Source organism: Peromyscus leucopus, chromosome 3 (assembly GCF_004664715.2).
Source record: "Peromyscus leucopus breed LL Stock chromosome 3, UCI_PerLeu_2.1, whole genome shotgun sequence".
NCBI lineage: Eukaryota > Metazoa > Chordata > Mammalia > Rodentia > Cricetidae > Peromyscus > Peromyscus leucopus.
Genome location: NC_051065.1, coordinates 84,735,506 through 84,749,753, shown reverse-complemented (window position 1 = coordinate 84,749,753; position 14,248 = coordinate 84,735,506). Strand labels below are relative to the sequence as shown.

The 14,248-nt window shown below is 41.3% G+C and overlaps 1 pseudogene and 1 gene segment (V, D, J or C); both read right to left on the bottom strand.

Annotated features, from left to right (window-relative positions):
* Window positions 1-9,453, bottom strand: part of LOC114686284 — a 53,479-nt gene extending 44,026 nt beyond the window's left edge. The window contains 1 exon segment of the V gene segment in view: window positions 9,355-9,453. Within this exon segment, the coding sequence occupies window positions 9,355-9,409 (55 nt within the window).
* Window positions 9,454-10,176: 723 nt separating this feature from the next.
* On the bottom strand, window positions 10,177-13,735 carry LOC114686289 (annotated as a pseudogene).
* Between the last annotated feature and the right edge of the window lie 513 nt (window positions 13,736-14,248).

Here is a 14,248-nt window from a genome sequence, read left to right as displayed (position 1 = left end):
AACACATTAGGTACCTGAGCCATCTAAGGCAAGATTTTTGTTGAAGTTCATATCACAGTGGTAGAAACAGACATAGTATGCATCCGACTGTACACTTCCAAGTAACTCAGGCTCACTCAGCTGATTTGCAGTATGAAACTGGTCATTAACTTGCTGTCATGGAAGTGGTCTGTGATGCCAAGAAACTGGTAGGAAACTCTATAGAGCTAGGGAGACTGGAATGGATTCAGCATGTACCAATCTAAACTGTTTCCATTAATCTGTATAAGATCATGACTGACTTGATACACAGATATGGAAACAGCTTCTCCAGGGCAGAGTGAGCACAATCTGGGTTATCATGATATTAGCCCTGGATATTAAAAGTATAATAAGAGAAAAATGTTATTTAATATTCAGACATAGAAAATATTTAGAAATTATTTGTTCTTATTCTTTATTTCCTACTGATTATGCTCAAAGCTTTAGTTCATATTCTAAAAAGTAGTTCATTCAAAAGAAGAAAATACAGAGATTTACAAATTATAAAGCATGCTCCAGAATTAACATGTACCATAGTCTTCTATCCGTGGCAGATTTATGACCAGAACACAAATTCTGGTTCTTCTGTCTTCTCTCTCAGTCACATATGTAAATCCACAGAACCATACTGGAACACTAGCTGCCATTTCACACACTGACAGATCATGGATGAGCAGTGGTGGTGTCTCACAGCCAATTTTATGCCAAGCACCTATCTTAGTGTTTCTATTGCTGCAAAAAAAATGACCAAAAAAATGTTTAGGGAGCAAGGTTTCATTTGGCTTATACTTCAACATTGTTACTCATCATTGAAGGAAGTCAGGACACAAACTCAAATAGCGCAGGATCCTGGAGGCAGGAGCTGATGCAGAGGTCATGGAAGGAAGCTGCTTACTGGCTTGCTTTTCCTGGATTGCTCATCCTACTTTCTAATAGAACCCAGGACCATCAACCCAAAGATGGCACCACCCACTATGGCTGGGCCCTCTCCCATTGGTCACTAATTGAGAAAATGCTTTGTAGCTGGATCTCATATAGGCATTCACACAACTAAGGCTCCTTTCTCTCTGATGACTCTATCTTGTGTCAAGTTGACACACAAAACCAGTCAGTACTGCATCAATCTTGGCACCCATTAGCCATCTGTCCATGACCCCAGTTCCTGAAAGATAAGTTTCCAGTAACTTGAACGCTTTTGCCAAGTTTGAAGATCTGAGTTTGATACCTGGAACTAAGTGAAAGGAGAGAATGGGCTCAGCTAGAAAGAGGAGTCCTCTGATACCCATATATGTGCTGGGGCATGTGTACCCTTCAAACACACAATAAGTTAATATAATTCATAAGTGAATGCATATGAGCTGGAGAGATGGCTCAGTGGTTAAAAGTGCTTGATGCTTTTCCAGAAGACACCTGTTTTTGTTTTGCAGAGCCCACATTTTGGTGGCTCACATCTACCAGTAACAACAGCTACAATGGATTCAGTGCCCTCTTCTGGCATCTGTGGGTACTTTCACACCTGTGTTCCCACACACAGAGAGACATATGCTCAAAATCTAAAAGATAATAAATATTTAAATTTAATTCATTTTTAAAAGATTGCCCATTCTCCAACAGTGAGGTCTTAGGGTCTTAACTTAAACAAAATCATGTGACAGAATACTTCTAGCCTGTCTAATCTACTCCATTAGTCTATGTGTTTGTTTTATGTCAGTACAATATTGACTTACTACACCTTTGCATTATGTTTACATGTACGGTAAATCAGGTCTCCTGGTATGTTATTTATACTCAAAATTACTTTGAACATTTAGAGTGTTTTGTAATTATGTATGATTTTAGCTTGTTTTAACAAGTCTTGTAAATAGTATTATTATTTTGAAAGAAATTGCAGTGAATTTGTAAATAATGTTGGATAGTACATAAATTTTAATAGTATTGACTCTTCCAATCTGTTAATAACACATGTCTGCTGTGGATCTCTGTTTGCTATGAATGTGTTGCTCTGATTGGTTAATAAATAAAGTGCGGACTGGCCAGTAGCCAGGCAGAAAGTATAGGCTGGACAAAGAGAGAGGAGAATTCTAGTAACAGGAGGGCTGCGTCAGGAGACACTGCCAGTTGCCCCCATGAGAAGCAAGATGTGAAGGCAGAACCAGGAAAACATACCAAATCAACTGGCTAAACATAAATAAGAATTATGGGTTAATTTAAGTGTAAGAGCTAGTCAGTAATAAGCTTGAGCAAATAACCATACAGTTTGTAAATAATATAAGCTTCTGTGTGTTTACTTGGGTCCAAGCAGCTGCAGATCTGGAAGGTGTGACAGATTTGTTCTGACCATAGGCAGGCTGAGACACAGGGAAACTCTAGCTATACATGTCTTTCCTCTATCTTTATACTTTAGGATTTTGCATCCATGTATTAAATGGTATAGTCATATGCTGGTTAATCATCAACTTAAAACAAGCTGGGCTTATCTGGGAGAAAAGAGCCTGGACAATGGACTTGATTCCATCAGATTTACCTATCCATGTTGCAGAATACTTGATCACACTGTGAATTCCAAGATTGCATTATTTACTGGAAAAACCTGCTTCTATTTGTGGTGTGGTTCAGCCCTAGCACACGCATTTAGTCCAAAAGCTTACAGCTGAAAATTGTAAACAGGATTATATAAAATCAATTAGGAAGAGAAGCAAGCAACCAGTTGACAAAATAAAAAAACATAACATGTAAGAGAGAGTCAGAATATACATATAAATATATAGAGAGAGGGGAGATGCACAGGAAGTAGATAGGAGGAACACCCTGTCAGTGGGAGGAATTTTGTTTGAACTGACATAGGAGAAAGTTCTTTATGGGATGGCAGCAGAAGAAAAAGCAGCTGGGTGCTTTCTCTGCTTCTGTCAACTATCAGGTTTTCACCCAAGCATCTGGCTCCTGAGTCTTTATTGGTAAAATCAAATGATTGAGATTTAATTGAAGACAACATATGGGCAAGAGAACATATGTGAAACATTTTTATGATTGGTAATTGATGTGGGAGAGCCCTGTGCACTGGCAGTGGTGCCAGCTCTGGTCAGATGGCCCTTGAATGTATAAGAAAGATAATTGATTCTTCCCTTTCTCATGTGGTCTTTATTTACCATGGTCTCCTATTCCTTGTTCTCCCTCTCTGTTATTGATCCAGCTGGGATCTCCTGCTCCCCTAAGCTGTCTTTCCCTCGACCCTCGCCCTTCATTACTCCCACTCATGTCCAGGTTGTTGTGGGAGCCCGTTCTTGGGTTCCTCGTGGCTTTACCCAGCAGGTCCGAATAGAGGATGATCAGGACCACGGGCCTGAGTGCAGGTGTCTGAGATGGTCTGCACTTGGCTGTGCTGGGGGAGGAGGTCTTTTGCTCCACCCCCTTGGCGTCTCTATAAAAACTCTGGGCCAGAGAAAGTCGGGGCCCATTGGAATAGGTTCCAGGCCCTCTCGAGGCTATCCTTTATTTTCTATCTGTTTATCTCCTTAACATTCTCCACTATAAATCCTTCTTTCTAATATTTCCTGCTGATCGCACTCAAGGAAACTCTGGGAAGCTGTGGGGGTGGTGGGTAAACGCCCCACAGAATGTCGCCTGAACAGGGACTAAAGAAAAAAGAAAAAAAAAGGGGGAACAAAAAAGGGGGGGACTAAAGACAAATAAACAGGGACTAAAGACAAAGTAATAGGGACTAAAGATAAAGGAAAATAGTTTTATTACAGAGTTTTTGGTGAAAGTGCTTAGTCAACTCTGCCAGTGGAAAGGCATGCCAGTGTTATGAAAAAAATATATTTTTTATATATATTTTTGGAAGGCAGGGGTTTTATCCTCGAGAGAAAAGGAAAGCGGACTGGAAGGATGTCCGATGCTGCAGCGAAATTCTCTTCTGTCAAAAATTTCTATCTTCTATCCCTTTCTCAAATTCTATCTGTGAAAAATAAGGTATAGGGTAGTAATATAGTTTAGGAAAAACTTAGAAGTGTAAGATTGTGTAGGAAAAAATAAGTAAGGCAACTAGACAGAAAAACTCTTCAATTTTCTAACTTTGGGGGCTTTGAAAGCAAACTGGGGAAAAAAATCTTTCTTTGGGCTTTACAGGTAGTAAAAAAGCTCTTTGAGCTTATGGGGAAGAAAAAGTTTCCTATGGAAGCTTTTGACCGGAGGACAGCTGAAATGCTAAGTCCAAGCGGCAGGAGAAAGTAATTTCTCCCTGAGGCAAAAATGGGGGTGTAAGAAGTCAAAGTTTAAAGTTGGGAAGTTTTGGGAAAAGTTGGTCTTTCTCCTGGGGGGGGAATCTTTCTCTTAAACTCTAAAGCTTTTCTTGGAAAATTTGGGGGGGGGGGGCTCTCTAAAAAGCCTTAATCTTTCTCAAAAGCTCTCAAACTTAAAAACTAAAGCCTTTCAGAACTCTCTGAAGGACAAAAAATAGACTCACCTGAAGATATTAGTATGGGGACCACCTGTGATTAGCTCTAAGGGAAAACAGCAAACCTCTTAAGACAGCAAAACCTAAGTTCTCTTTCAAGCTTTTACAATCCTCCCTGCAATGCAGGAGGCAGGAACGAGTTTCTAAAAACCCCTTCTAAGCTCTGTCTCTTCAAGCTAGTAAAAGACAGTGGGTCAGAGTACCCTGAGGGAAACACTTGGGGAGAGTAAGGGTGAAGAGCTATAGAGAGCCCCAAAGGGCAGGAAACTTTGCCTGAGAAAAGCAGAAAAACCAAGCTTTTCAGTTACAGCAGAGCTGAGGCAGCAAAGGTTCTGAGTGAGCGTTTCAGAATGAAAAGGTGCTCCTAATTGTCCTATGCAAAGATTCACTGAAACTGTTAGCATTGTATCCTCGCTTCTGAGCAAAAACCCAGAGGCGAATGGCCAGCGACTCTGAGTTGGAGTGCATTTCGGGGATACTAGGGTTCCTGCAGTGTTAAACTTCCTGGAGCACAGAGCTGAGGCAGGAAGGTGCAGGACCCAGGGGAAGATTACTAATGAACAAAGCTAAAGCTGGTGGGAACATCACAGTTGTCCACTTTCCTACAAGTCCCGGGTTGATAGGTCCACAGCTGCAAAAAGAAATCTGAGAAAAAGCTTCCTATCAGAAAGGACCTTTCTGAGAAAACAATAAAGCTGAACTGTGTCTGAAGCAGTCATGCTGCCGAGTCAGAACGCTGTCTGGGGAAAGAGCCCAGCTAGGGCAGAACAGAACTATCCAGGAGAAAAGCTTTCTTTTCTGTCAGAGAAAGCACCTCTTTGAAAAAAGCTGTGTTTCAACTGACTCCCTGAGATGAGGGAGTATAGCCCTGAGGGGTGATTGCCTTCGGCATAAGCTCTGTTCTTGAGCACCCAGACAAGCAAAAGCAACCCACTGGGGGACTGGGCCAGGTGAAGGCCTGATGAGGCAAAGCACCTGTCCTAATGGGAGTTTAGAAATGGCAAAAACCTCCCTTGTTAAATTTTTCAGTCTGTATGCAAACCACACAGACCTCGAAAACAGAAATGGACAAAAAGCCCCCACCTTCAGTAGCAGGGAAAGCCACCACTGTAGTGTTGGAAACTGTTTCTGGGGTAGAGGGGATAAATTGAGACCAAACTGGGAACTGTCTGGGAGAAAGACTCTGAAGAAACAGAGAAGGGACATAATCCTCCCCAGAAAATGCATGACCTGACAAAGCTGCTAGAGTTAGAGGCAGATTTGGGGGGGAGAAAAAAAACCCTACCTCCAAAGGCAGCTAGCAGAGGTACAGAGCCGCAGACAGATACCTGAAGCTCTGCATCTGGGGGCGAACGAACAAGCAAAATGAGAATAAAACCAGTGGGAGAAAATCTCTCTGAAAGAGCTATGGAAAAGTTGTTGTACATGATCTTGTTTTTCACTGACGGGCTAAGGCAAACATAAGCCCCGAGGAAAGTTGCCCTCAGAAATGCCAGCCTCAATGCACACTAACGAGGCAGGTGCGGTTCTGATTCGGGGGCCAGTGTCAAATGAAGGAGAGACACCTGTTGAAGCCAGCTGAGAGACCAGAAACCTCCCAATGTGCCATAGCTGAAAATGTAAAATGCTTGTTCAAATCTCCTACTGCAAAAGCAAGAGACTTTGTTCAAACCTCCCGGGCAAGAATTTGTAAGCCATTAATAGTTATTTTTTAATATATTAAGAAGGGGGGACCTGTGGGAGCCCGTTCTTGGGTTCCTCGTGGCTTTACCCAGCAGGTCCGAATAGAGGATGATCAGGACCACGGGCCTGAGTGCAGGTGTCTGAGATGGTCTGCACTTGGCTGTGCTGGGGGAGGAGGTCTTTTGCTCCACCCCCTTGGCGTCTCTATAAAAACCCTGGGCCAGAGATAGTCGGGCCCGTTGAAATAGGTTCCAGGCCCTCTCGAGGCTATCCTTTATTTTTTATCTGTTTATCTCCGTAACATTCTCCGCTATAAATCCTTCTATCTAATATTTCCTGCTGATTGCACTCAAGAAAACTCTGGGAAGCTGTGGGGGTGGTGGATAAATGCCCCACAGGTTGTTCATGTAGATCTCAGCCATTTCTCCGTCATTGGGTGATCCTCGTGTCTTTCTTGGGGTCCTGATTTCCAGGTAGCCTCGCTGGTGATGTGAGTAGCAGTCCAGTCATCCTTGTTCCACCTCTAGTATCCTCCTATGAGTGAGTACATACCATATTTGTCTTTCTGAGTCTGGGTTACCTCAATCAGGATGAATTTTTCTAGATATATCCATTTGCCTGCAAACCTCATGATGTCATTGTTTTACTCTGCTGAGTAGTATTCCATTGTGGATATGTGCCACAATTTATTTATCCATTCTTCAGTTGAAGGGCATCTAGGTTGTTTCCAGGTTTGGGCTATTACAAACAATGCTGATATGAACATAGCTGAGCAAGTGCCCTTGTGGTATGATTGAGCATTTCTTGGGTATATGCCCAAGAGTGGTATAGCTGGATCTTGAGGGAGATTGATTCCCAATTTTCTAAGAAAGCACCATATTGATTTCCAAAGTGGTTGTTCAAGCTTGCATTCCTACCAGCAGTGGAAGAGAGTTCCCCTAGTTCCACATCCTCTCCAGCATAAAGTGTCTTCAGTGTTTTTGATCTTAGCCATTCTGATAGGCGTAACGTGGTATCTCAGAGTTGTTTTGACTTGCATTTCCCTGATGATTAGGGATGTTGAGCAATTCCTTAAATGTCTTTCAGCCATTTGGGTTTCCTCTGTTGAGAATTCTCTATTTAGTTCTATAGCCCCCACCCCCCCCAAAAAAAAGAAAGATAATTGAGCAATCCACGAGGGATAGCCCTTAAGCAGCATTCCTATGTGGTCACTACTTTAATTGCTGTTTCCAGTTTACTACATGAGTTCCTGCCTCCACTTCCCTCAATGATGAGCTGTAAACCCATCTGAACAAGCATCCTCAATAAACCTCCAAAATGGTTTTGGACAGTCAGTTTTTTATCATATGAACAGAAACATAACTGGAACAAGGCATTTTTCTCCTTTGGTTAAATATATTTCTAAGCCTCCCTCATCTACTCTTCCCCTCACCCCTTTGCCTCAATCCTATAGTTTGTTTATTAGTTTTTTTTTATTTCTTTTCACTCCATTATTGCTGTCATGTAGCAATGCTCTGCGTATTTTTGGATGTTGAGTTATATTCTGAAATGTGGCCAAATTCTTTGCTTGTTGGTGAGTGCCTTTACATACAAACCAAATGCTCAGATGCTAGGTTGATGGATTCTGTTGTCTTTAAGGTGTTAGATGTCCACTAATTAGTGGGATACAGGTGAGAGAATTATACCTTTCCATTGCCCTGGTATGTCTGATATGTGATTGCACCAAAAAGGAAGTTTCTATTTTCATTCTTTAATGAGTCAACAATGCATTTTGGTTGCCCTATGAGTTTTCTTTAATGTGTTAATGGACACATTTTGGTGCCTCCTGTGAGGAATATATAATAAAATACTAACACCAATAATAAGGAATCACTTTGCAAACAATTATATCCTTAATGATGCAAATGAGCAAAAACAACCATGTTTTTGAGATTCATTCTATGGGCAAATGGGTAGAAGGGAGCATAAGTGGAATACATATTAATATGCCCTCCAGATGTGCAAAAACATGACCAAAAGCACTTTAAAAATTTCAATCTACAATGGATTTGTAAATTTGGACATTCTGAGGCAGAACATTATGATGGTGTATGCACCTGGTAGAGGCAATGAACTCCATGACACAAAAGAGGCTTTGAGCTCTCATCCTATCAAGGCCAAGGATAAAACCCCAAGATAGGGAAATGATGTTCCAACCAGGTCCAGTTTTGTACTTTTCACCAGCTCTCCACAAGTCCTTCATATGATAAAACAACTAAGGGATTACTCCATTAATTACACTGGATGTTTCATGATCTGTTCATCTCTGGAAATGACCTCAGAATATTTCTGGAAGGGTGTTGTCTGCTAGTCTTTACTTTCTCTGATTTCCTGTAGAGTTGCTCAATAAAGATCATTGCTGAAATATGAAATCAAAGGAAAAGATTTTCCCATCCACAGACACCTGTGGTAAACCACATGAGGCAAGGGTTGAGCCTCTCCTGTGTTATGTTGCATGCAGACTAAAATATCAGCAATGTCTCCTTGAACTTCCCAGACCTATCCAGGGACCACATGGTTAGGCAGGGTTTTTTTGCCTCTATTGTGTTAGGTGCACACTAGATGCTGGCAGAGGACCACAGAGAGAAGGATTACTATGTAGATATCTGGGCTCTTTCAAGCAAAACTATTTCTTGACATGCAAGCAGTCTGAGCACATAAAAAAACAAGGAGCAGCAGCTGGGGCAGCACAACTTCTACTTCCTTCAGTGGTTAAGGTCATGACTTGTATCACTGTGGGAGGAGCACTGTAATGCTGCAGACAATAATAAGTTGCAACATCTTCAGGCTCCACGCTACTGATGGTTAGTGTAAAACCTTTCCCAGAATATTGGCCACTGAACCTTGATGAGATACCAGATTGCAAATTAGTTGCATAATAAATCAAAAGTTTAGGAGCTTGTCCTGATTTCTGCTGGTACCAGTTTAGCTCATTGCTAATGCCCTGACTTGCCAGGCAATTGATTGTTACTCTTTCTCCTAGAGATGCTGACAGAAAGGTTGGAGATTGTGTCACTTGAATGTCACATCTGGCACCTGACAATAGAAAAACAAACAAAAAATAACATAATTAATAATGTTATAGTGGGAATTACCTGATTAGAAGGATAGTGATGACTACTCTGGGCTGAATCAATTTTCTGTGCTGTGTAACTTACCTGAGAGCCAGAGTAGCCAAATTGCCAGGGCCTGAGCAGGAGCCTTCATGGCCATGCTGTGTCCTGACTGTCACTGACTACTGCAGGGACACTCAGCAGCCAGGTAAGAATCTGTCAGTTAAGGGAGATATGCTCTGGGCACATGCAAATCAGCAAAGTTTATCAGGCCTAGGGACAGCTGTAGGGTTTGCTCAGCTCAGTAACAGAGGAAGTCTCAGTCTATGGGGACCCTCCATCAGACCTGGGAGACACACACTTGCTGCTTCGAAAGTGTTTCCCATGGGGATTACAGGATATATTTAGTCCAGGGTCCTTTAAGTAGAGTGGTTTTGTTTTGTTTCCTTTTGTTTTGCTTTGCTTTGCTTTGCCTTGCCTTGCCTTGCCTTGCCTTGCTTTGCCTTGCCTTGCCTTGCCTTGCCTTGCCTTGCCTTGCCTTGCTTTCTTTGTTTTGTTTTGCACTGCACAGATGAAATATTTTTCTTTCAAATTTTGAATATAAGATGGATGGTTGGAGATTTAATTCCTTGGAAACTGCAAGCAATACAAGTTGAGGCCAAAGTGTTGTCTTTTTTTCTCTGCAGTTTTATTTAATAAATCATCAGGACAAGTGATGGACAGAGACATAATTTTGACTGAAAGTTAGATGCATAAAGGCAACCAAGGGAGGTCAGTATATATACATGCATTCATAGCTAAATGGTAAAGTAACAAAATGTGAAAATACCCTTTGATAAACACAGTTTAATAATCTGTAGGGAAGGGCCTAGATATTGAGTGTCATAACTAAATTGTGACCCTCACATAAGTGTTGTCCTCTATTTCTCAAGGACATTTTTCATTCAGCCAGTTTATGCAGTTCAGTGCAGGACATGTAAAGGCATCATAGAAGAACTAGGAACTGGGCACCAGGAGCATGAAGCCCCTAACCAGAAGCTGAAGTAGTTATCTCTGCACATCTGGCAGAACTCCTCCATGGTCTGGCAGTAGGAACATTACCCAAGGCATGGTTGTGACTGACCAGCACCAATGCAATATCTTGGTCAACAGCCTTTAGTACTTGCTGCAGGTCCTTAGTCTGTAATTTCTGCCAGCGAGTTCTTGGAATGGTTGGAGGTGGTCACCACAGAGAACAAAGAATTTGGGTTTTTGTTTCAGCTTGCTAGTGGCCTCAAAAGCAGGAGATGGATCTCCTGCTCCCACTCATCACTGACATTTTCACAATCCCCAGTGGACCAGGCCTTCATCAACCCAAACTGGGTACCCTCACCTTGGATGAGATAGAATGGGCCTTTCCATTCCCCTCCTTTTCTGAGGAAAATGAATTCAAGGTCCTGCCCCAGGCTCTGTGAAAAACATTCCCCACCTCTATAGAGCAGTTGTGATGGCTAGCGACTTTCTAGCCTTGCCTGGGCACATTGTGTGGGAGAACAGAGCTACTCCACAGCACCCTGTAGCACCACCTGAACAGTGTCCATGAAAGCAATGTTTTTTAATGACTGAGGAGAATATTTTTATTGTATATTAATGAAAAATACATCCAGAGTCATCTGGAATATCCAGAACAAGGAGAGAAAGTAGTTGACTAAACAAGCCAGTAGACTAAACAAGCCAGCAGACTGAACAAGGTCATGGGGTAGGGGTAACAAGAGAGGAATACAAAGAGAGTATATACAAAGGAAACCAAGAGACAGAGACAAGAGAAAGGGTCAAGGGAGAAGACAAAAGAGAAAGCATGACCAAAATAGTAGGCTTATATGGGAATGAGAAATTGGGAGAGGGAGGCACATGAGCTGGAAAAGTTTAGGGTCCTGAAAGCAATCCTTAAAGGCTGAATATTGAACATGCCATCCAAGAAAGTTCAGAAGCAATTCCAAATAACCATGTACTTGAGAAGGCAGGCAGCCAGGGTACTGCATGAGCAATGGAGTATGGGGAAGAACATCACACTGTTGGGTACATGAGAAAGTGACTAAAGACTGTGTATGGTAAAATACTATGAAGAGAATATTTCACTAGGGGAGTTCAGGATGAATTACTGGCTACTGAAATATTGTCTTTGTCTTTAGTTGTGTATTCAACAGTGAGTCCACTAATCTCAAACAGATAATTACAAACTAAAAATCAAAGAGACATCCTAATTAAACTCAGTGGTCACAAAATAAAGCAAATGAACAATAGATATGAATATTGAAAGTGGAATTGTGTGGTGGAGAGAAAAGACAATATATGAGTGAGAGCAATAACCATGTAATATATGAATGTATAAAATTGTCAAAGAAAAATTACATCAATAAAAAGTGCTGGGCATGCTGTGAATGTGTTACTCTGATTGATAAATAAAATGCTGATTGGCCAGTAGCCAGGTAGGAAGTATAGGCAGGACAACAGAAAAGAGAATTCTGGGAACAGGAAGGCTGAGTCAGGAAGAGTCTGCCAGCCGCCACCACCATGATAAGCAGAATGTAAAGCACCAGTGAGCCACGAGCCACATGTCAAGGTATAGATTTATAGAAATGGCTTAATTTAAGATATAAGAACAGATAGCACGCAGCCTGCCACAGCCATACAGTTTATAAGTAATATAAGTCTCTGTGTGTTTGGGGGACTCTAGTGGGAGAGATTTGTCCTGGTCCTGGGCCAGGCAGGACCAGGAAAACTTCAGCTACAAAAAAAATAATATTTAAAGCATTGTAACACATGTTGCAGAAAATAAAAGCAATGAAATAGTTCAACTATAAGACCAATCTAAAAAACTTTAAGAGAAACCACTAAAAAGGACTGGAATGATGGCTCAGCAGTTAAGAGCATGGACAGCCATTTTTATCCTACTGTAATTACACAAATTGTGTGGATAAATACAGACAGAACTCAGGAGAAAAGAGAATATGGCTGAGCTTTGAGGTTTCAGGGTCTTTCTTCACAGAGTTGATTGGAGCTAAGCCACAAGAGTGGGCAGCGTTTTTTCTTGGGACATTTTTATGAAGTCAGCATTAAGAAATCTTACTAAGGGGGTGGACTAGACATGAAGAGTAAAGCCTTCAAAATGCAGGGTTTCACCACTGGGGTGCAGCAGTTAGTGTTGGAAGTTCCTCTCACTACTGTTAGTTCTGTTCCCTGTATGCTAGCCCTGCCTTTCAGACATTGTATTGTTAGTCCAGGTCCAACATCTTGAGGTCTCTGTTGCAAACCAGGCTTCATTTTTACATCTTTATGATGGGCCCCTCAGGGCTTCATGACAGGGAATCTAACCCTGCCATAGGGATATCTGGCTTCTGAAGCTTTCTGAAGCTGCAGAGAAGAATCCATGTCCCCCAAATCCTGTATTTTCTTGGTTTCCACACTGTCATATGAATGATGCTGTCAAGTTTTCCTGTCAGCTAGGGATGAAGACTGCTCCTCTTGGACCACAGTTGCATTTCTTAAATAACGTTTGAAGTCCATGGTTGTCTAATCTTAATTAGAGTTGCCTTAAGGCTCAAATTGCTAAATACAAATATAAGACCTTTCTCCTCCATCAGTAGCATCTAAATTACAAACATTTCAATTTCATGGGCTCCATGAAAAAGGCAATGGCTGAGAGGTATGCATTCAATAAAATTTTGTTTAATGGGTTTCTCTTGTTGCAAAGAAGATTTAAGCTGAGAGTATTTTGATTTTTTAAAACAACATTTCCAAAGGAAAAAAAGTGAAAAATCAGATAATTGTGACAGTGCATATAATCTTCCAATGACAACAAGTTTGTTCCAAAATTCCACAACTTCAAGGAAGTAAATGAGGAATGATTAATACTATCAGATAAATTAATACACCTGTTTCCTAGTACATAATAACATTCTAGATGATAAATCCAAATGAAAATAACAACTTTTTGGAATTAGTAACAATAAGGTTTCAAGTTTCCATAGAAGTAATTTCCTTTAATTTAAATTCAATTCAGTACTCATGACTCTAGCTTCACATAATTAAGACTTGTAGAGAGAAAAAAGGGCAGATAATGAGAAACCCATTAGAAATAACAGGATTCACACTACCAAAACAAGAAAATGAGATGTTGAACATGAATTAAGTAAACACCACAAACAATAGCATCTCAAGGAGACAGTGAAATACAGAGAGAGAAAGAGAGGGCTGTGGGGGTGGTGACTGAAACAAGACAAATGTCTGCAGACAATCAGAATGGTGTGATCCCTAATGAATTGTGAAGGGCCAGGTGAAATTAAATGATAGAGAAATGAGGAGTGTCAATACCACATTTAGACCCTTCTAAGAAGGGAGCTACTGCATAGGAAATGTTACAACAGGAAAATCTAAAAATGATCCAGACTTCAGCCAACACATGACCCAGATCATGGATGAGCAGTGGTGGAGTCTCAAAACCCATTTTATGCTAGATAACTGTATTAGCTGGGGTTTCTATTGTGGCAAAAATAAGTGATAAAAATGCAAGTTTAGGGAGTAAAGGGTTGACTTGGCTTATACTTCAACTTTTGTTCATCTCTGAAGGAAGCCAGGACATGAACTCAAACATTACAGGATCCTAGTAGCAGGAGCTGATGCAGAGACCATGGTGGGAGGCTCCTTACTGGCTTGCTTTTTCTCGCTTTCTCATCCTGCTTTCTTATAGAACCCAGCAACACCAGCCAAAGGATGGCACCAGCCGCCATGGGCTAGGCCCTCTCCCATTGATCCATAACTGGGAAGATGCTTTATAGCTGGATTTCATGGAGGCATTGCCTCAACTAAGGCTCCTTTCTCTCTGATGACTCTAGCTTTTGTTGAGTGGACACACAAAAGCAGTCAATACAGCATCCACCTTGGCACCCATTAGTCATCTGCTGCTGACTCCAGTTCCTAAAGAAAATCAGTTTCCAGTAACTCTGAGTCAGTGACTCCC